This window comes from Lissotriton vulgaris, chromosome 8, assembly GCF_964263255.1.
Source record: "Lissotriton vulgaris chromosome 8, aLisVul1.2, whole genome shotgun sequence".
Taxonomy (NCBI): Eukaryota; Metazoa; Chordata; class Amphibia; order Caudata; family Salamandridae; genus Lissotriton; species Lissotriton vulgaris.
Genome location: NC_141696.1, coordinates 1,341,635,420 through 1,341,657,190, shown reverse-complemented (window position 1 = coordinate 1,341,657,190; position 21,771 = coordinate 1,341,635,420). Strand labels below are relative to the sequence as shown.

General features: G+C 41.9%; 1 protein-coding gene across 2 annotated transcripts in view; it reads left to right on the top strand.

The window, feature by feature from the left end:
* CNTN5 (contactin 5) overlaps window positions 1-21,771 on the top strand; it is a 3,039,905-nt gene that overhangs the window by 1,829,671 nt on the left and 1,188,463 nt on the right. For both annotated transcript variants that reach the window (XM_086935289.1, XM_086935290.1), the window contains one exon: window positions 19,651-19,875. In XM_086935289.1, coding sequence (XP_086791415.1) covers window positions 19,651-19,875 — 225 coding nt within the window. The remainder of the gene's footprint in view (window positions 1-19,650; window positions 19,876-21,771) is intronic.

The following is a 21,771-nucleotide window of genomic DNA, read 5'->3' as shown; positions in this document are numbered from 1 at the left end:
ATACGGCTGAATGGATTTCCACCAAACTTGGCAAAATTGTAGGGACTGGTAGCCCGATGTGCCTTTGCTATGTCTCAAGATATGTGCTCCAGTGTATTTTGAGTAATTTAGGTTAAAAAAATATATATATCTATAAGCGCGCACCAGGGCGCGCTCCAGCGCGCTACGCGAGTTCGCGAGCGGAAAGCTGATTGGCTCTCGGGTGTCTGTCAACATTCCAAACAGTCCGGAGCGGCTGCCATCTTGTGTCTCGGTAGGATTGAGACACAAGAGGTGGCAAAAACAAAGGGGGAAATGACCAAAAGGGGGCAGGGTAGACCCCCCTGACCCCCTAGGTTTGATGTGGGGGCCATAAAAGGGCCCCGCGGAATTTTTTTTTTTTCCGATTTGCGCGGGGGAGCGCCCGGTACACGCACCGGGGAGCGTACCATAAGGAATAAAGAATGACAGATTTTTTAAAAAATAGAGCATTTTTTTATAAATTGGAGGTAGTTCTAAAAATAACTGTTTTTTTTATTCTTTTTGTTTTATTTTATTTTTTTGTTTTTTTAACATTGTTTAATTTTTTTGGCTTTTATGAACAGTTTTATATTTTTTTGTAATTTTTATGGGGAGGAACAAAAAACAGGGATTGTAAACAGCTCAACTCCCGTTCTCCCGTTATGCCACATCACAAGTGTTGTCTTAAAATGGTTTTTCAGCGTTACTGTGACTGTTACTGTGACTGTTACACACATTTACTTCTGTTAGTGGGTGGCATGTAACTCTTCATTAATAGAGATTCAATTAACGTGCCACCACCAATGCACTCTCTAAAAACATTTGAGTATAACACTCGGTTTTAATAAGCACAATTTTGCACATTAGCACTATTTTGCACTTTCTAATAGCATATTTAGCACGTTCCCTATATTTGAGACTTCTTGCAGCTTTGGAATTTATATATACATGAATTGGAGTGAATCATGAATTTGATGGGCAATGCACTTTATTCCATAGGCATCAGTATAAAATGATATATTTATTTGTAAATAATGTGTAAATATATTAATTTGCCTTTTCAAGTGTTTACAATTATACATATTAACATGAAATGAACTTGCCTTTTGCACATGGACCATTGTACATTGTTAATGGGATTTTTTATAGCAGCTCCGTTCACGAAGTATTTCTTCCATGTTCATGTTGTACTTGAGTCTCATTGGGGACATTCACAGTATATAAGCACACTTATTGGTTCTTTTAAGTCATGTGATCAAGGCTGCCTTGCTGCAGCCGAAACGCGTCATGCTGGGGACAGAAGAACAATAAACCACCCTTGAATTGAAATTAAGCGCAGTGTTTGTGGTCTGTACCTACATCGAGGAGTCGGTACCTTTGCCGAGGAGTAGGAGTTGGAACGGATATCTATTGGGCGGTTAACGGCCGTTGCCGCCTCTACAGACCCTCCTTTCGTCGATGGGCTGCTGTGTTATGCGGCCGAACGCGGAAGCGAAGCAACAATTGACCCGGAAGGAGTAGAAGAGCATACAGCCCCCCGCATTGGTGTGATACGGAGCGGAGTGTCGGACAGCCTGGAGGTTTCCGCAGTGGAGCTTTGGAGAAGTCGGAGGACATCGACGAAGCACCGTGTGGATCCCAGACGGGTAAGCCGACCAGTCCGTGAGTGCCGATTTACTGGCTAACCATTTTGCGGGTGAAAGAGTTGCGCTATCAGCACTGAAAGACTGCTGGGGATCGTATTTCCGTTCCCCGGTGAAAGGCATTGGGTTTATTGTTCGAAGCAGAATGTCCTTACCAGCAGAGGCTTTAAGGAACCGGGAGGCACTGGCAGAGGAAATGTTTGTTAATTTGCCGACGCTGAAAACCAAAAATGACAACGCTAAGGCTAATGAAAAAACGACGGATTTGAAAAGCAAAATAAAACGCTTGGAGAAACTTTTACGAACTGAAACCACCAAATGGTGGGAGCACCGTTCATTGCAAAAATATAAAGATGTGGGGCGTGTGCCAAGAGGATTGAGGATACTCACAGCGCCATCTTTTGAGAATCCCAATCCCCTCCTGTTGAAAGAGTGGGCCACGATGAATTTAGACGCCTCAATGAACATGGTTTGTTTGCTCATAAAATATGCTGAGATTGACCGCATAGAAATTATTAAGCAAATAGAGGAATTAAATAAGGAGTTGGAAACGGAAGAAGACAAGGAATTCATCAAAAAACAAAGAGAGGAGATAGACGCCAGGCTGGTAAAACACCAGGATACAATTAGTCAGCGCAAGCAATATAAGTTTGCACGAGATAAAAATGACTACGAAACCGGTAGGATTTTCACGTTTGCGCGTAAATTCGATAACGTAAAAAGACCAGCACTGGCAGCAAAAAATGTTGAGGCAACAGGTGGTAATGAGCAAAGATTGGAGACATCAGAACCAGAAATGAGCTCTAGAAGCAGCAGTTATGATTCAGATGAAGGGGCAGCAGGAGGCACTAATCGAGGATTAGTTCCTACCAAATATACACCATCTGAGGAATTGGGTTTTCTCGTGGAGGACAGACACAAAACGCTGCGACCGCTAACCCGCCAACAGCGGAAACTAAACGAAGAAAAGCAAACAAAAAGCGCAGCGCAAGGAGAAAACTCAAAAGGCAGAGGCTTTGCAAAGAGAGGCAGAGGGCAAGGGAAGAAATGGTAATGGCTGCATCCAACCCTACCCTAGATAATCTAACAGAGGCCCAGAATCAGATGTTAAACACAACCCATAACATAACAGAAGCACAAGTAGCACAGGACAACACTGTCATCAATCTGTCCGACACCACCTTATCCAAAGCAGAGATGCAACTCCTCTCTTTGGGGCTGTCTTATTGTCCAAAGAATTCTTTTAACTACGTGCAGACACGCATAGATGTCTTCAAATTCATCCGCAAACTAAAATTGAGGAAGCATTTCAAACTAAATAATGCTCAGGTTCGGGCTACAAACATCACTAACCAAACCCAACCTTCAAAAGTGTTTCAGATCTCGGATGTGAACGCTCTGAGAGTGGCAAATGAACTGGCGCAAAATGTGGAGTTTGAACCAGGCTCCACCCAGGAGAATCTTTCCAGGGCTGGGATTTCAATGAATCAACCATGTGTGACATCCTTCAAGCCTCCTTCCACTTTCTGTCCTATCATGCCGAAAGACAACATCGATGCTTTCTGTGACATAGTTGTGGAGGATCTGAAAGGATTAGTAATGAGCACTACACGTAGAAAGAAAAGAATTAAATACATGGAAAGACAATACCAAAGATTAATGAAGAAGTTAAGGAGTGATTCGAATCTTATTATTAACAAATCCGACAAGGGTGGCAATACTGTCATCTGGCCAAGGGACTTGTACATGGCAGAAGCGGAAAAACATTTAATTGATACCACCTGCTACAGAAAAGGTAGCTTTAATGATATCAAGAGCTTGAAAGAGAAGACCCACAAAGAATTGAATCAGTGGAAGCATCTCGGTCTATTGAGCAAGCAAGAGCATGCCTTTTTGAAAAATGATTTTCCTATCACTCCTTTCTTTTATTTAATTCCTAAAATTCACAAACAAACATTGCCGGTCAGGAACAAAAAACAGGGATTGTAAACAGCTCAACTGGAGCAAAAAAAATCAGGAAAAAAAAAAGAAAGTTTTTTTTCTGCAGATACGGTTATCTCCTGCATGGTTGATTAGGTTTATACTTTTTTCACCATATGTAATTGTAGTCCCACAATAGATACAAACAATTTTAAAACATCCAAACTTGGTTTGGATGTTTGGGACCATCTCCCTTGCCTCTGGACCCGATGGAGTGGGTTCTTTGCTTGTTGAGGTTCTGGAAGAAGATTGGGGAAGGTTTCTGGACAGTTCTCTCACCTCTGCCGCAGAATAGTTGTTAGGATGCTTGCGTTGCATGTGGCGAATCATGGTGTGATTACCAAAAGAAATTTTTTTTGTAGGGTTCCCCCTGGAAAGTTCACAGCCACAGATCAGACAAGTCACTTTTGCTGCATTGACTTTCTTCTGGCCTCTTGGGAATTTAAAAAACTCCCACACAATGTGCTCTCTCGGTTTGTAAGGGGGATTGTCTTCAGGAAGGAACGTCCTCTCCTCCTCCTCCTCCTTCTCCTCTTCTTCACCACCAATGTGGTGTTGTTGTCAGGTCGACTCCACGGGATCCAATCGCTGCAATAATGGTTCCACCTCCAAATGTCACCAACACCCTGAATGTATAGACACAGGGTGTTCGAGTCATTAGGCGAGGGAGAAAAATAACAAACTAAAATAAAAAATGAGGGAAGGGAAAAGGCTAGGGTCAGCAGGGAAGGGATGCCTGTAACAAAAAACAAGACATGTATCAAATAAGTGCTTAAAGCCACACAGTTCTACTCGCATGAAGTCTCGCTACGTATACTGAAGTATATATATACCTGATGATAAGAAAAACCAAGCCTTTGATAATAAACCAACACAGCCCTTCAGTCACAGCCTGTAAGAATCTCCTAGGAACAGAGGATGAATGAAGGTCCTCACCTAACAGACGCATTCACACTCTACTGGAGACTCTTAACCAATCATACCCCACATACCACAGACTGTTAGGAGGACTCAATGTATTATTGGGGGTCCAAGAATTCCGGAAATAATGTACAGTTGATCCAGACAACGTATGAGAGATACGGCAGTGTGTAGGAAGCAAGAACTACAACACTCCGCTCCCTTCTCTTCAGAGGAAACACAATAATGACCCAAAAGAATAAGGCTTATTACAGAAAAACGTAGTTGCGACCACCACTGAATTCTGTTAAGGTGCACCAAACGAATAACAAGAACAAAGGTCCCAGGAACGTGTAGTTAGCTTCACTACAACGCCCCCGCTCTGTATTACTTCCCCACAAATGCCAGGAGAGTAACGGTGACACGTAGTTGACCTTACTACAGTGCCCCGCTACCAATACAATCAGTAAAGTACAAGGGTGTACGGTAACACGTGGTTTCGACCGCCACCGTGTTCCGCAACACCCAAAACCAAGAAGCCTTTTGTAAGTAAGACACTCGCTTACAGATTACATAGGATCAAAAGGTTAATCGTAGGCAGACTGTTGGCCGCTAGTGGCGACGGAAGATTCGGTACAACAATACCTGCGGCACTGCCCAGACCTAGTGCTTGGCTATGTAGTTAGAGATCACACGGAGGACGGTCCAAACAGCTGAACAACGGAGTTCCGCTCCATCGTACTCCGTCAGGCGGCTTCAGGAACAAAGTGCTAGCGTGCAGAGCATCCGCTCTCACGCCGAAGACAAACAGGGAACTGAATAACGCGCAACCGGAAGCGCATCTTTCCCCCAGATGTACTTCCTGATTGGAGCCTCTAGGCTCATGGGACATGTAGTTTCTAGCGTGGCAGGCGTGATAGTCTGTGGAGTCTGACAGTTGTGGTGGTCCTAGTGGTGGTGGTGGTGGTGCAGATGTTCCTGTTGCTGCTGCTACTGTAGCCATTTCTCAATGAATGAAAACAGGTCTTGCTCACTCAAAGAACAAAGTGAGAATGAGGAAAAAATGGTGGGGGCTTTCATCATTAGGAAAAAAAACTGTCCTGAACCAATGAAAAGTGTTATTTTCAGGTCACATGACCAGGGCTTTCATCATTTGGAAACCAAAACTGTCCTGAACCAATAAAAAGTGTTATTTTTAGGTCACATGACCCGACGCGCTTATGCGTCGCGTGAGCGTGTCGGATGGTTACGTAGCACGATCGTATGCGCTAGAGTGCTTCCGGGTGAACTTACGCCGTGCGTATCACGTGGACGCGGCTTCGCGATACGTCACGATGATGTTTTCGTTCACGGCAAAAGCGCTAACGGGACGCTCACCGGTACGCGCCCTGGGGCGCGCAGCAAGACTACGCTTACCGGTGCGCTCAAGCGCAAAAAAATAAAACCATGAACAATATACATAAAAAAAATTAGTATTACATAAATATACAATATAGGATTCATTATAAAAAATATTACATTTCATACCTATAGAAATTTGCTATTAAAAAACCTTTGAAAATCACTGAAAAAAACATAGGTTTGAGGCCCTTTATATAGTTACGAATTAGCATTTAAAAAACCAATGAAATTCACTGAAAAACCCATAGGTTTCACACCAGTTATATATTTGGAATTACCATTTAAAAAACCTATGAAATTCACTGAAAAAAACAGAGGTTTCACACCAGTTCTAGTTAGCTGGAAATTTTACTGACATAAAACCATTGAAATTCCCACCTTATAGTTAGTTGGACTCACTATAACTTGCGCGCCTGCAATGCACTGCTGATGACGTCACATATTACATCGCTCAGGACATGGTCAGTGATATCACTCATGACATCACTGATGACACCATCCTTGTGACAGACTGACAGACCTCCTTTCAGTGTAATGTAACCCTTGAAACACATATTCAAAAATATAAACTAACATTTTCAAAAAAATGGAGATATCCATACCAGATACAACAACCAATTCAGTAATTCCACCATCTATATACACATCCACTCATTCAGCATCAGTTCTATATAGTCACTCATACATATACTCACTCATCATATGTAGTGAAACACATATACATCCTGTTACACACCGACAGTCATCCAAAAGTTACTCACACACATACTCACACATGCAAATAAACTATTGAACATCCATTTATTTGCATATACAAGTATACACAGACTAGCACATTACTTCTAAGGAAACTTACACATACTTACTCTCATAAACAATCACTTAAAGAAACACATACTTATTTAAACAGGAACTCTTACAATCTCTCACTCTCACATATACTTACTTATATACATCAATACTCACATATATTGATTAAAACATATGTCGTTACTAATAAAGACACTAGTGAGACAGTCATTCACTCACTAACACACACATATACACACTCATCCACCCTTACAAATCCTACACATATGGTGTCTTCAAAACACATACAACCAGTGAGTCAGTCACCAACCCATGCAGCCACTTAAACACAAAGTGAAACACTGATACATATATTTCAATATTTAAAAGTTACTCGCTAATATAGGTATTCACTAAGATACACTTAATAAGCCAGTTAACCAATCAATTTTTTTTTAAAACATAATCCATTTAGACACTTATTTGAACATTTATTCTTCCATCGACCTTTACATATACATAAATAAAACATATTTATTTCTCAGAAAGACACATATTCACCGCATGGTGTCATCAGTGATGTCATGAGTAATGTCACTGACCATGTCATGAGTAATGTAATATGTGATGTCATCAGCAGTGCATTGCAGGCGCGCATGTTATAGTGAGGCCAACTAACTATAACGTGGGAATTTCAATGGTTTTATGTCAGTGAAATTTCCAGCTAACTTTAACTGGTGTAAAACCTCTGTTTTTTTCAGTGAATTTCATAGGTATTTTTAAATGCTAATTCCTAACTATAACTGGTGTGAAACCTATGGTTTTTTTAGTATATATATATATATATATATATATATATATATATATATATATATATATATATATTCCACAATCCAGGCTGTATACATACATAAACTAATACATAATGATTGTGTAAAAAAAACCATTTAGATACATGTTTTTGGCCTTCCCTTCTACCCCAAAGCAACAATCATACAATTAAAAACCAATCAGTCATGTTCTCTCATACATTCTTCATAACCACTATAAAACAACTGAACAATTTACCTTTTATACACGCTTCTGAGATATTGAGTGTGCCCATAAAAATCTTGAAAATGGGCACTTCCTATTTCACTGCTGACTCACATTTTGGTGAAGAACAGCCAGCCGACCGTTCACCTTCATCAGGACAACAGCCCTTAAACTAGAACAAGTTTAAATATGAGAAGCCCCAAATCAATGAAAGTGGGGAATGAAACTGTGCTCGAAAATTATGAATCAAAAATAGTAGTACTTACTTGAAAATAAGCCACAGGCGCACAAAAGATGACCCCAGATTGTACCTGCCATCATCACATAATCCTTCCACCTTCAAAGGAATACAGAAAAAATAACAAATGCCATTAGAGTCATCAATCAATGACCGAAAACACCATCATTTACTCGGTCCTCTACCGTGAAACAACATAGAGAATATAAAACACAACAATTGCTTCTCCACTTGCTGTAATTACTGCGCCATCACATCCCCATGAACTATCACCTGAGGAGGAATTAATCACCTTATCATAAGGCCCGTGTATCCCAAAATCCAAGGTTATCCCTTTAACAGCTGTCACTTGTGCTAAACGAGTTGCACCACTCGAAGCCTCATGTCAACATATATCACCTGGTCTTAGACATTTCCATTTTCATTATGAGATTTCAGAAATGGAAATTCTACAACATAATAAAATCAAATTACCTTGTAAAGACGTGTAGTCTATATAACCCACAGGTAGGAGGGCCTTCATTCTCAACTACCTTCTAAGGTCTTGACTGATCGAAAACTCGTGAAAAGTTTGTTTCCTTTGTGATGAAAATATCTCTTGGGTCTTTACAAAACATTGTGTTTATTCTGCACAATTTTTAGCCGCAAGTTTTTGTCATACTAAATATGAAGTCTAATTCCATTTCCTATAATTCTCACCAACATTCAACAGCATAATGCAATTGTATCCATTAAGGTTTATGCAAATTATAGGATTACCTATATACCCTCATGATCTTTTACTGATTTATTTTTTACACACATGTTGATGTATATGTCAGAATTGGTGCTCCCCTATCCATAGCTGTATTGCAGGTCATGCATGACTATTGAGACAAAGGGCTTAAAAGAACCTTTACTACTCCCTTTTGAAAAGGAAGATGGAATTATTCTCTGTAAATACCTTTTGCTTCTAGTTAGAAGGTGATTGTCTTAATCTTTATCTTTTCCATAATATTTTATCATTGACGTCTTGTTTCAAAGTTTGTCACTTTCCGTGGTCGTTTAAATTAGAAAAAACTAGCTTTTCAAAATGTGTCTCCACTACCATGCACTTTCCACTCGGGCATCTTCTCTCATTATGCCTGTGTTGTATAAATTATACATTATTAATACCCTATCCTTTTGGCTCTCTCATATTTCTAAAGGACTTCCTTACCTTCCAAATTATCAACACTATTTCATCTTTGTGTCTTAGGTCTGGACATTGAACTGAACAAAATGTTTATCAATTCTGTCCATATATAGAAATTGTTACATAATTCTTCAAGTTCATGAAGGCATACATTTATTTTAGTTCCAGAAATATCTGCAGGAATATAGCACAAAAAGGGTGATACGTATCTCTAATAATAGAATCTGACCATGTCACCATACTCAATCACCCACAGATTTTTTCCTGATAAGAAAAAAATAGTGCTAGTTGCCAGAAAGCTAAGAACAATAACAAATAAAACGTAATTTTGTCTAGCTCCTGATAGGTTATTTGACCCTAATAAGCCCGTAGTACCTTTATCTTCTAACATGGAAAATATTAGTTTTTTTAATTAAAATGCCTATGTTTCTAGGAGATCTTTCTTTCTTTTATTTTTTTCTTTTATTTATTTTTATTGTTTTATAGAGCACGAACTTGACCCGTAGGGTATTAGAGCACCTTACAGGGGAACATAGCAGTGTACAATAGGCAAGGAATCACATTAAGGTAGCGGACACGTATGTACAGTTTACATATAAGTAACTCCAGATAAGGCCCAAGATTTCTTGAAGAGGTAGCTCGGTATTCCGAAGGGAGGCGCTAGTCCGTATTTGGTCACGGTCTGTGTATTGGTAGGAGGCAGCATTTAGGAGAGGAATTTACCCATAAGGAAGGTTTTGACCTCCTTTTTGAAACTTGCCAGAGAAGGGACTCTTCTGATGGCGGGCGGGAGAGAGTTCTATATTCTTGGAGTGGATCCAGAGAAAGCCCGGTTTAAAGTTTTTTTTTTCTGGAACCGTGCAGGTTGGAGAAAAGGTCTCTGGTGAAAAGGGAATTTCTGCTTCCGCCGGATAACACAAGTTTCTGTGTGAGGTAAGCAGGAGAGTTTGAGTATAAAGCTTTGTGTGTGATGCAAGCCAGTTTGAGTTGTATTCTGGCCTCAAAGGGAAGCCTGTTTAAAGCTTTCAGGTGTGGAGAGATATGATCAAATTGTTTTGAGCTTGTAAGAAGTCTGGCGGCGGCATTAAGGCAGACTTTTAAGGGTGCCAGTGAGATCTTGGGTAAACATGAGAGAGTGGAACAGCCATATTCCAGTCTGGAGATTAGTAGCACTTGGACTGTGCTTTTTAGGTCTGTAGTGTCAAGGAAGAATTTCAGTTTCTAGAGGTAGCTCAAGTGGAATCTTGCTGATTTGGCCATCGAGTTGATGTGGTCTTGCATGTTAAAATTGCAGTCAAGGGTTATTCCCAGAGTCCACGATGGTCGATGGGCAATCTAAAGCTGTGATAGCCTTGATCCATATCTGCATCTCGGGATTGGTTTTTGGAGTGGAAATTAGGAGAAATTCTGTTTTCTTAGCATTGAGTTTAAGTTGATTGGAGGTGAGCCAATGGACGGTTGATTTCAGGGCCTCATTCAGGGAGAGAATATCCTCGAGAGAAGAGGCTTTGATGTAGAGATTAGTGTCCTCAGCATACATATGGTAGGAGGTATTCGCTGTGCGTAGTACTTCGGCAAGTGGTTCAAGGTAAAGGTTGAAGAGGGTAGGAGACAGGGTGGATCCTTGAGGGACTCCGACCTTGACCGGAGAGGGAGCAGATAGGTTGCTGTTTATTAGGAATCACTGCGATCGGTTTTGGAGGAAGGATCTAAACCATTCTAGAACAGAGCTGTCCACACCCATCCTGAGATTGAGGCGTGATTAGTTTTTCGTGGTTGACTATGTCGAAGGCCGAGGATAGATCTAAGAGGATTAGAAGGCACATTTTCCCTTGGTCCAGGGCTTAGAGGGCATCGTCAACGATGTGGAGCATGGTCATTTCAGTACTGTGCTCCGGTCTGAATTTAGATTGGAAGTCATCAAGAAGGTGGAAGTTGTTGATGTGCTGCCTTAGTTTCTGTTGTACACACTTCTCTAACACTTTGGCTAAGAGGGGGATGTTGGAGATAGGTCTGAAATTGGTGGGGATGGCTGGATCCAGTAACAGTTTTTTCAAAATGGGGAGGACTTTGCTGGCTTTTAAAGAGTTGGGAATGGAACCCTGCTGGAGCAAGGCCTTAATTATTGCAGTCCTGCTAGGAATAATGGATTGGACGACAGCCGCTAGGCAGTTGGACCGGAGGGGGTCGTTGAAATGGTTATTCGGGTTTAGGGACGATAGGATTTTAGATACGGAGTCTTCGTCATAGAGGCTGAAGTCAGTCCAAAGTGCTTGATTTTTTGGTGAAGTCTGTGGGGGCATCGCAGGACGAGGGGGCAGGCCAGGAAGGGATACAGAGTATGTGGCTGCACTAAGTTCATTTTCTAAGGCTGCGACTTTGTCCGCGAAAAAGGAGGAGAATTCCTAAGATTAAATTAAAGACTCTGGCGTTTCTTTTGAGGTATTGACCAGTTTATTGGATTGGTGTTTGACCAAATTGAAGAGCCTGTGAGGTCTGTTCTTAGCGTTCTCAAGTTCGAGGAAGAGTTCATTTCTGATTTCTCTTGAATACCTAAAACCTATAGGTTATATAAAATGTCCCTATTCAAAGATCCTGAATCTTGACATTTAATCATGTGGCTCTATCACTGTGATTGTTCAAAAAGACATTTTGAGTTGTCTTCTACCACACCAACTCTCACCTCAGAAAGCTTTGCTGATTTATTCAGCTGTAATGCCAGCCTGGTGATCTCAGCCAGGATATTGTCAATCTTTTTCTGCAGGAGATTGAAAACATAAATTATTCCTCATGCAATCATATTGAACTCTCCATCTGAATAGTAAGAAAGCTTTTTACTGTTCTGTTTGTAATTATGTAGGGGTTATAATGGCATAATATTCCTTTTAAGATATTATACATTTGAATGAATGTATTATTTTCGATTATTCCAAATATGTTCCACACAGAACTTTGTGTCTGCAATTGTGTTCCTTCTCACTTTTTCTTTTTACTGTTTTGACTCCTGATCCATGACCCCTTTGTCGACTAAGACATGCTGATCAAGAGGCAGTGACTTTCGGTTGACAAGGCTCCTGCTGAAAGGTGCCAGATGTAAGTAGCTAACACATTAGGAGGTGGCTGTAGTAGGACTAGGCTAGGATAATGAGCTACCTATGTGTTCAGTAATCCAGTCGTATGTCGTGATAATTTCCCCAACACAAATGTGTGTCTATGGAACCTGTGGATCACTCTCAGAACTGCCATGCTCTGTCTGCATCCTGCCTCCCACCAAAGCCAAGATTAACCAGTAGGATTTATTTACAAAACTCATAATAAATTATTTGCAATTTCGTTTAAACAATGAAGTCTGAAAACAGAATGTAACTATCTCTTAACATTTTCAAGATATAAGAGCGGTACTATATTAGCCTGTAGGAATCTGAGGGGAAATAAGGCTAAATACACATTCTGGGTTCTGAATACATTTCTTAAGGTGTGTGGGTTGTTCAGCAATGACAATCTGCTGCCCTACACAGTTTCAAATGATATTTGGACAAAGATAGATGCTGAAAAGGAGAGGAGTTTTTTTTGCAATGACACTCTGGGTGGTAGATTTAGGAGATTGATTAATTATTCTCTTACTCTGGACTCCTGGCAGTCTCTCTATCTCCTCTCTGATGCAGTGTATTTGTTACAGAAAAGGCTTGCTTGGTAAAGCAGAGGAATTTGTAAGACTTAGAAAGTGGTTTCCACCATCAAGCGTATTACTGTAGAGGGCTCTCTAAGATACTACACAATAATGTTGGCCTCCTGTGAATCAGAATACTTAAGAATATTAAGAATGTAGGCATGTATAGTAAAGTGCATATTTTGACATGTTTACCCCCCCCACACACCTTTTGGCTGGTATCTGATGCAACTTTTGACTGAGAGTATACTGGGTTCATGCTAACCAGGTCCCCAGTTCCAGTGTTTTTATTCCTAAACTGTTCTATTGTTCCACAGTTGTCACTCCTTTAGGATTCATGTAAGTCCCTAGTAAATTAGTAAATGGTACCCAGGTCATTGGGACTAAAGAGGGTCCCTAAGGGCTGCTACATGAATTGTGCCACCCTAAGGGGCCCCTCATTAAGCCCAAGCGAAACTGCAATTGCAGCCTGCGTGTCCTGTCCACAGCAAAGTACAGAGTTGCATGGCACATATTCCTGTGTGCCGTGTCTGAAAAATGCAACATATGGTATAGGTAAGCCACCCCTACAGCAGGCCTTACAGCCCTAAACCAGGGTGCACTATACCCCATGTGTGGGCATATCTGAGTGAGTGGCTGTGTCCCCATGATATCTAAGCCAATTCTCAGAGCACAAGCACAGAGAAGCCATAATGAGTACATGGGCTGGACATTCATAATTATGAGTTCTCCAGCTACATGATGGCTTCACTGTACCCCCCCTCCCATGTTAGGAGCCAAACATCTTGTCTTAATAAGCGCACCCTTTTTCTAGTGAAAGATTTATTAATAAATGTGCCCAGAGGACACCTTAGAGATGCCCCCTTAAAACCGGACTACTAGTGCGTTGACTGACTAGTATTCACCAGCTGGCCAACACAGATGAGTTTTTGCCACTGAGATGAGAACCTGCTCTGGGCAGGGGCGTTTACACTTCCACCACACAGGATTTGCATCCCAGGGTGTAAAGCTTTGAAAAATGCCACCACCTTTGTTGGGCAACCCAGACCTCTTATGATAGTGGAAATGCAAATCCCCCTGCCCAGACCCCACTTTTAGCAGAAAGACAGGCGGGAAAATGAATACGAATAGAAGGTGTGCCCAACACCAAGCCCACACCACCCCTAAATTGGACTAAATTATGTGGACACCACCATTTCAGATTTCTGCATCTTATTTTGGATGGAATTAGCCTTCCTACATGATGTGGTCATACATAGGGTGTAGACACCCTAATGGTAGTCAGCCCATTGGCTGCTACCTGTAACTCCCCTAAATTAAGTAGGATGAAGAGGAGTCACTGCCTGGCAAGAACTGCGGAAAAACAGTGAACGTTTGCACAAGACCCTTCTTGCTAGCAACTCTCTTGTCAAACTGGAGATCTACCACAGCCTTGGGTAGCCCAGAACTTCGACAATCACCTACAGTCTTCCTTGGAGTAGATGATCTACTCCCCTGTAGTTCGCAGGCATCGACAAGCAGAGTCTAGTCCACAGCCTGCAGTTCCTCGGACTGACCGCTGCCGCAGATGACCAGGGAGAGGTACCTGTCCTCTCGAGGGTCAGATCTGTCTCCTCACCCAGAATGAAGACACCAGGACCAACCGGAGCAGTGCAGCACCAATACAAGGGGTACTGGACACCCTTCCCCAAACATCAACAGCAAAGTCCAAATAGAATTCTTATTGCACCAGGACCAGGGAGCCTTTGAGGAATGTCAGAATCACTGAGACCCACTTTGGGAGTGTCCCAGCTGTCCTGATTTTGCCCCTGCCAGCTGTTTGTCCCTAACCGCAATGATCAAATTTGTGCACCTGGCCCAGCTGAGCTAACCACTCTGGACCTGAGCTGCTTAGCATGGGTACTGAAGAACCGACTGTGCTCCCTTACTCCAAGACCCCTTGCAACCCAAATACCCATTTGGGAGCTCAACCAGTTTCACCTGGTCCCTAGTTCCAATTAGGCTGCTACCTCCCTGATTCTCTAAGTGGTATGACAACTAAAATGTGGTAGCTCCTGGCCTAATATGGTAGGACCCTGTGTGGTGCAATATGTGGTGTAATAGGAGCCAGTTAACAACACTGATAATGCGTGTATGCACTCCAAGACTTTTCCAAATACATGCCCTATACACTTAAACCATGGAATGCAACATGTTTCCTCATAATTACAGATTTGTGGACAGCAAAAGAGATGAAAATTTTGCTCTCGCACACAGGGAACTGCATTTCGAGCACCTCTATGTGCGCAAGAGCAATGCTGGCTCATGCAGGAGGTGGGGAGCCAGCTGGGGCAACAGGGGCCTTGAGGATCCCCCCGCTGTCCCCATCCTGCACACTGGGTTCCCTGGGTGGGCTCCAGGTCATCCTGGAGATCTGGCCAGGCCCAGGGCGATGAATCCCTGGGGCTGAATTGGCCTGAGGGCGGGGCCATGCATCTCCCCACCCCCATCAAGTTGTGTCATTGCCAGAAATAAAACCTCAACTGGAGGCATTTACAAATATAAACATACTTGCTGCCCCCATTGAAGCTCCACTTCTGTAAAAGACAAATTATCCTTACTCCTTGGCTTTGTGAAGCCAAAGCAAGTCTGTTTTCTCGGCAACCCCATATTAAAAGGCGATCTGAAATCCTTCATGGAGGTGAATGCATCGCTGATCTATTGAAGCGCGATCTGTGTGGGACTGTGACGAGGGGGATGTTTCTTGTCCTGTTGTGGGGAGAGCAGAATCCATTGTTCACCCTTTAAATTACTACGAATATACAAATGTGCGAATCACTTGGAAGCTTCGCCCATTTGCCGCACCCACCCTAGTAGTATACAAATGTCTTCCTACTTTTTCCTGGATGATGGTCAGCTTAAAAAGCTCCTCCCCCCCCCCCCCCCAGTGCATTTCCCACTAATTTTGGTGAGGAGTTCTTGATACGGAGGAATAGGAGGACATCTCCACTAAACAAAGAAGCACTTGCTTCATATAACCAAGAGGAAAGATCCATGTTTGGTGGAGTTACTCCTTTGTAATTTTGTTGTCTTCTCTACAGGATGATTCATGCTAGCACATATTTCAGGATAAAGGCGCACGAGTAACAATCACATTTCCAAAAAGCACACAAGGTCACTGGTGACATTTTGTCTTGCTTCATTACACAGCTATGGTGAACAATACGTACTGAACTGCACTAATAATTAACCAGAAGAAAGTACTCCACTTGGGTAGATATTTTGTGCAAAACTGGGGACTCTTGTTGGATAAAAGGTCCGATGCGGTTCCTTTATGATTTAGTCACTCAGATAGTTACTGAAAAACCCACACAGATATTTAGTAGCCACTCACATACTCAGACCCTCTCAGATCCACTGACAGACCCACTCAGAAACTGATACACCCACTCAAAGACCCAGATACACCAACTCACAGACCCACTCACACATCCAGTTAAATATTCACTTGGCACTCACTCACACACTCCTGTACCAACTCACTGAACCATACAACCACTCACACCCATTCAGACAATAATTTACCCACTTAGAGACTGATACAACCACTCACAAAGCCACTCACAGACCCACTCTGAGACAAATGCACCTACTCACAGACTCACGCAGATACTCATACACTCATGGAGGCACTCACAGAGCCACTCAGCCACTCAAACACCCACACACTTACTCACTCAGCCACTGATTCACCCATACAACCACTCACACACCCACACAATCACTCACACACCCAACAAAAACACTAACACAGCCACTCACAGAACCATCACGCACACACCTACACAACCTCTCAAACACCTGCACACACACCTGCACTTCCATCGACACACTCACTCACAGAATGATACACCCAATCATACACCCAATCACACACCCACTCGCACACTCACACACCGGGAAAACCACTCGCATAGCTACTCACACACCTGGAAAACCACTCACATAGTTACTCATCCACCTAGAAAACCACTCACAAACCAATGCACAGACCTATACAGCCAGTCATTTACCAACTGACAGAGCTATACACCCACCCACACACCCATTGAAAAATCCACACACCCACACTCACACACCTATACAGCCACTCCCACATCCACTTATTCACCCATACAGCCACTCACACACTCACTTATTCACCCATACAGTCACTCACACACTCACTTACACATCTATTCACTCAGACACCTACTCACATACAAATACACACAGTCACACAGCCACTTACATAAAATTTAGAACTAGTATCACTCATTAGTAGCACACAAAGTAAACTAATTTAACATTTGTGGTCCCTTGGTATATATGTTTTACACTAATAAACAGAAACAAAACACTCACAATGACGGAATGATATCAGGAGTGATGTCACTGACCATGTTATGAGTGATTTAATATGTGAGGTCATAAGCAGTGCATTGCGGGGCGTAAGTTATTGTTAGCTCAGGTAATTATAACTGCTTAATTTCTATGGTTTTGTACAAGTGAAATCTGCGCCTAATTATAATGTCCCTTCAACCTTTGTTTTTTTCAGTGAATGGCTAAGATTTTTTTAATGTTGTTTCCTGACTATAATATCCCTGTAACTTTTGTTTTTTAAGTGAATAATTTAAAGGTTTAGGATGGGTAAGGGAATTGGGACTTAAGGGTGAATTTACGGATTAGGGGTGGGTAAGTGTTAAAGGTGTTTTTAGGGTTTAGGTGTGGGTAGGAGTATAGACTGGTAAGAGTGTTTTTAGGGTTTAGGGGCGTGTAGAGGCATTTGGTGGTAAGGGTGTTTTAGGGTTTAGGGTAGGTAAGGGTATTGAGTGCTTTAAGGGTTTAGGGATGGGTAAAGTGTTTTACGGTTTAGGAGTAGGTAAGGGTATTGGGTGGTAAGGGTATTTTTAGGGCTTCGTGTGGGTAGGGATATTGGGTGGTAAACATTCTTTTAGGATTTAGGGTTGGGTAAGGACACTGGGTTGTAAGGGCATATTTAGGGTTTCTGGGTGGTTTAGTTTCGGGGATGGGTTGATAAGGGTAAATATATATATATATATATATATATATATATATATATATATATATATATATATATATAGATAGATAGATAGATAGATAGATAGATAGATAGATAGATAGATATATATATATATATATATATATATATATATATATATATATATATATATATATAGATAGATATATATATATATATATATATGTGTATATATATATATGTGTATATATATATATGTATATATATATCCCAAACAAAGCTGCTTCTACTGCAACGCTGTGACCCATAGGAAAGTGGCGTACTCTCCGGTGAAGCACGCCGGTAAACATTAATTCTAAAGCAATAACGATATCTTGTACGCTCTCAGGAACCACACAACAATCCAGGAGTGTTAATTCTTCGGTTTATTCACACCGAAGAATTAACACTCCTGGATTGTTGTGTGGTTCCTGAGAGCGTACAAGATATCGTTATTGCTTTGGAATATATATATATATATATATACACACACACACACAAATATATGTGTGTGTATGTAAATATAAAGTATATATATGCTTTAATTTACCTAATATATACTTCCATTTTCGTTGTAAAGGTATGCGTGAGAAAGGCATGTGTGTGGTAAAGTTATATGCGTTGTATAGGCTACATGTTAATGCCATGCGTGATTCCATCATACCTCCTTTTAGGAAGCATTTTCTAGCTCATTTGTGCACTTTTATAGAATGGCAAAAGACCAATGAGTTTTTTATCCAACCTAATTATAATCATTTAATTGACCTCAGAAAATAAATAAAAACGTTCAATTTTAATATTATATGCACTGGTGGAAAAGTTGTCTCCTTTTTTTGTTAGGTCTATCTTGTCAGCGCAGCATTCTGTAATACATACTGCTATTTAACCACATCGCTGCGGCGGCTATTCCGCCGCAGCGCTAAGTGGGCGGGGCGGCCGCACGGCAGCCGCATGCTGGTGACAGAACCGCTCCGTCACCAGCCGCGGTTGCGCTGTGCTTGTGACGGAGCGGTTCCGTCATGGCCCCGCCCGCCTAATAGAACGCGCGGCGCAGGCGCGAAATCAGCGCCGCGCAGGCGCGGCGGCCGGGCCATGACGGAACCGCTCCGTCATCAGCACAGCGCACCCGCAGCTGATGACGGAGCGGTTTCGTCATCAGCATCGAACCGGTTAAAATTTGCATACCGTTGTCTTTGGCTATGCCCAAAGTAGTGTATTTCTCTCAGCTTATGCTATTGGTTGTTTGATGTTTGCTCCACCTGCGAAGACATTTTTTCTATTGGGCTACTTTACATCTGAAATGGCACAAAATCGTCACACTGTTTATGACATTCAGTTCTTTTTTTGCTACCATTTTTTTTCTTCCATTTGTATCCAATAGGGCTAGCTTTCATATGCTAAACAACATTTGTATAGGCTACGGATGCCGAGTATTTGTGCATGCTGTGTTTACATGCATCAGCTTAGAAAAGGCAAACCTGCTGTATAACAATGACTGTTTTTTTTTTTTTTGCTTCCTTGTAATAATTTATTATAGAGGCTGAAAAATTGCTCAAAAGAGATCCACTCCCCTTTCCCTCCATTTTTTACCTTTAGAAAGTTAAATGGTGTTTTTTTTTTCTTGCAACATTCATATATAGTGGAATTTGCTGTGCCTGATAAAACATCATTTAAGCATCCTGATGCTTTAAGGCACATTTTGTAAACTCTGCTGCTGAAGTCCATTCCTATTTGCTGAAAATGAACTGCTTCTCTTCACAGACTTCTCCGAGGCAATTCCGGGGCAGCAAACGTCCTATGCGGCCATCCTGCGAATTAAACCCGGTGGTTCCTCGTCATCGCTGCTTAATTCGAGGAACAGGCCTCGATTCAGTAACCCTTCATCAGGAACCGTCAGCTTCTCTTCACTCGACTGGCGAGACGCGGCCCAGAGTTACAGCTTCCCTACAAACCTGTACCACTTCTCTGAGGCCTACAGGCAAGACGGTAAGTGGGTTCTTCAATTTCTTCCCCTGAACGTCCTTTTAGAAGCCGCCGCCGCCGCACATTTGAAGCTCGAATTGTCAATGACAGGATTTCAAAAAAGTATATATTTTTCAATTTATTTTCGCCTCTGAAGGTATTATGCTAGTGCCTTTCTAACACACGAGGTAGGTTTTCACCTTTCAGATTAAACTGCAGGGGTAAAAAAAACTGCACACTGGTTTCTTAGTGGATTGTATATGCTTTTTGATTTCTTTTTCTCCGTATCAGAGAATGGAAAAATGGAAATGAAATACTATTAAAGTACAATCCAGTTTGACTTACTGAAGAGCTGGGGCTAGCTCTGAAAGGCACATAGTGCAAATGCAACCCGTTAGGTATTACTTATTTTTGTATTACGCTGGATATTTTCATTTTTGTTCCAAACTACTCTTGAATCAACTAAGATTGTGCATAACAAACCTATTTAGCAGTTTAAGTAAAAGCTATTACATAGCAGAGTTTGTCATGGAGATGCTGATTACTCAACTATGTTAGAATGACCTCCTGTAACGAGGGTATCTTTCCACTTTCACCCTATTGAATCATGTTGAGGCTTTTCTATTGCAGAAGCAGGAATCTCTGTCATGAACAGCACGATTTGTGCCTTGTTTTGTATCAGTGAAGACAAGGACTGGAAACACAAAGCAGCACTGGCAATGTTGTCAGAACAGCTCCCGGGGTTTGCCAGAGATAAGCACTGCTGCTTTTGTTACAGGGATATGGCATCACAGCTGCAAATTCGGCCCCCAGTAACAAAACTGGCTCCCTCCAATGCAAAACCAGACCCCAGCCTCCCTGGGAAATGCCCAATGCCTGCTACTACCAGTCCAGTCCTGAATGAAGAATGCAGCACACAGAGCTGCTTTGCAACCAGAGGTTGAAATAGACTTGAACTTTTGCTGGTGGGCTAGTAGTTCAAGCCAGCAGGGCCGGACTGACTACCGGGCAGTTTGGAATGCGGCTGAGCCGGGGGCTGATTTCGTTCATGGAGACCTGCGTGTGCTAAACGAAATTCGTTTTGCTTTAATTATTTTGAAGCACATGCAGGTCTCCATGAGCAAAATCAGCCCCCACTGCAGTGGAATCAACCCCCAGCTCGGCAGCATTCCAAACTGCCCGGGAGTCAGTCCTACCCTGCAAGCCAGGGTGATGGGGTTACTACTTCAAGCGATGGGGATGGAGGCATGCTCTGAGCCCCTATGAGAACACACACTAGCACAGGCAGCAGGCATGCCTTTCATGTGCTAACACATGCAACCAGATCTTTTAGCTTTGCCAGTTCTTTCCCCCCCGAGACATTTAGCACCGGTCGGGCTTCTGGATGTCCACTAATCCTGTGAGCATCAAATGTCTGCAAGACTGTATCAAGGGAGTGCTGTGTCTGGGCTTCAAGTTTGACACACAGAAAAGAAAGCACAGAAACCTTATTGGAAGGTGCCTTTTCTTAGTAAATGCAACATAAGCTGCATAATAAACAGATGATTCCAAGGAACAAGCAGATGTTTGTGAGAGGATCTCCCAATGAGCACGTGAATGTGCTCCTACAGACACTGAGAAGTAGACATTTATGAATCCCATTTATGGTGTGGAGCATGAACTGGGAATAATAAAATAATAGGGGCCTTATAACTGGCTATCACAAAATGAGGATGGGCCACCAAAAGCTCAACCAGTAATGACATTTAAAAAGCGGATTAAGTGGAATACCCGTTCACAGTGCAAAAAGCAAGCAGGTTTTAATATTTATATTGCACAGACCTAGCTAGTTAGCAACAGAGCAAGTTATTGGAAGTCTTTGAATTACACACATTTACACTAGCATCTCACATTTTTAAATTTTACGCATAGTAAGATTAA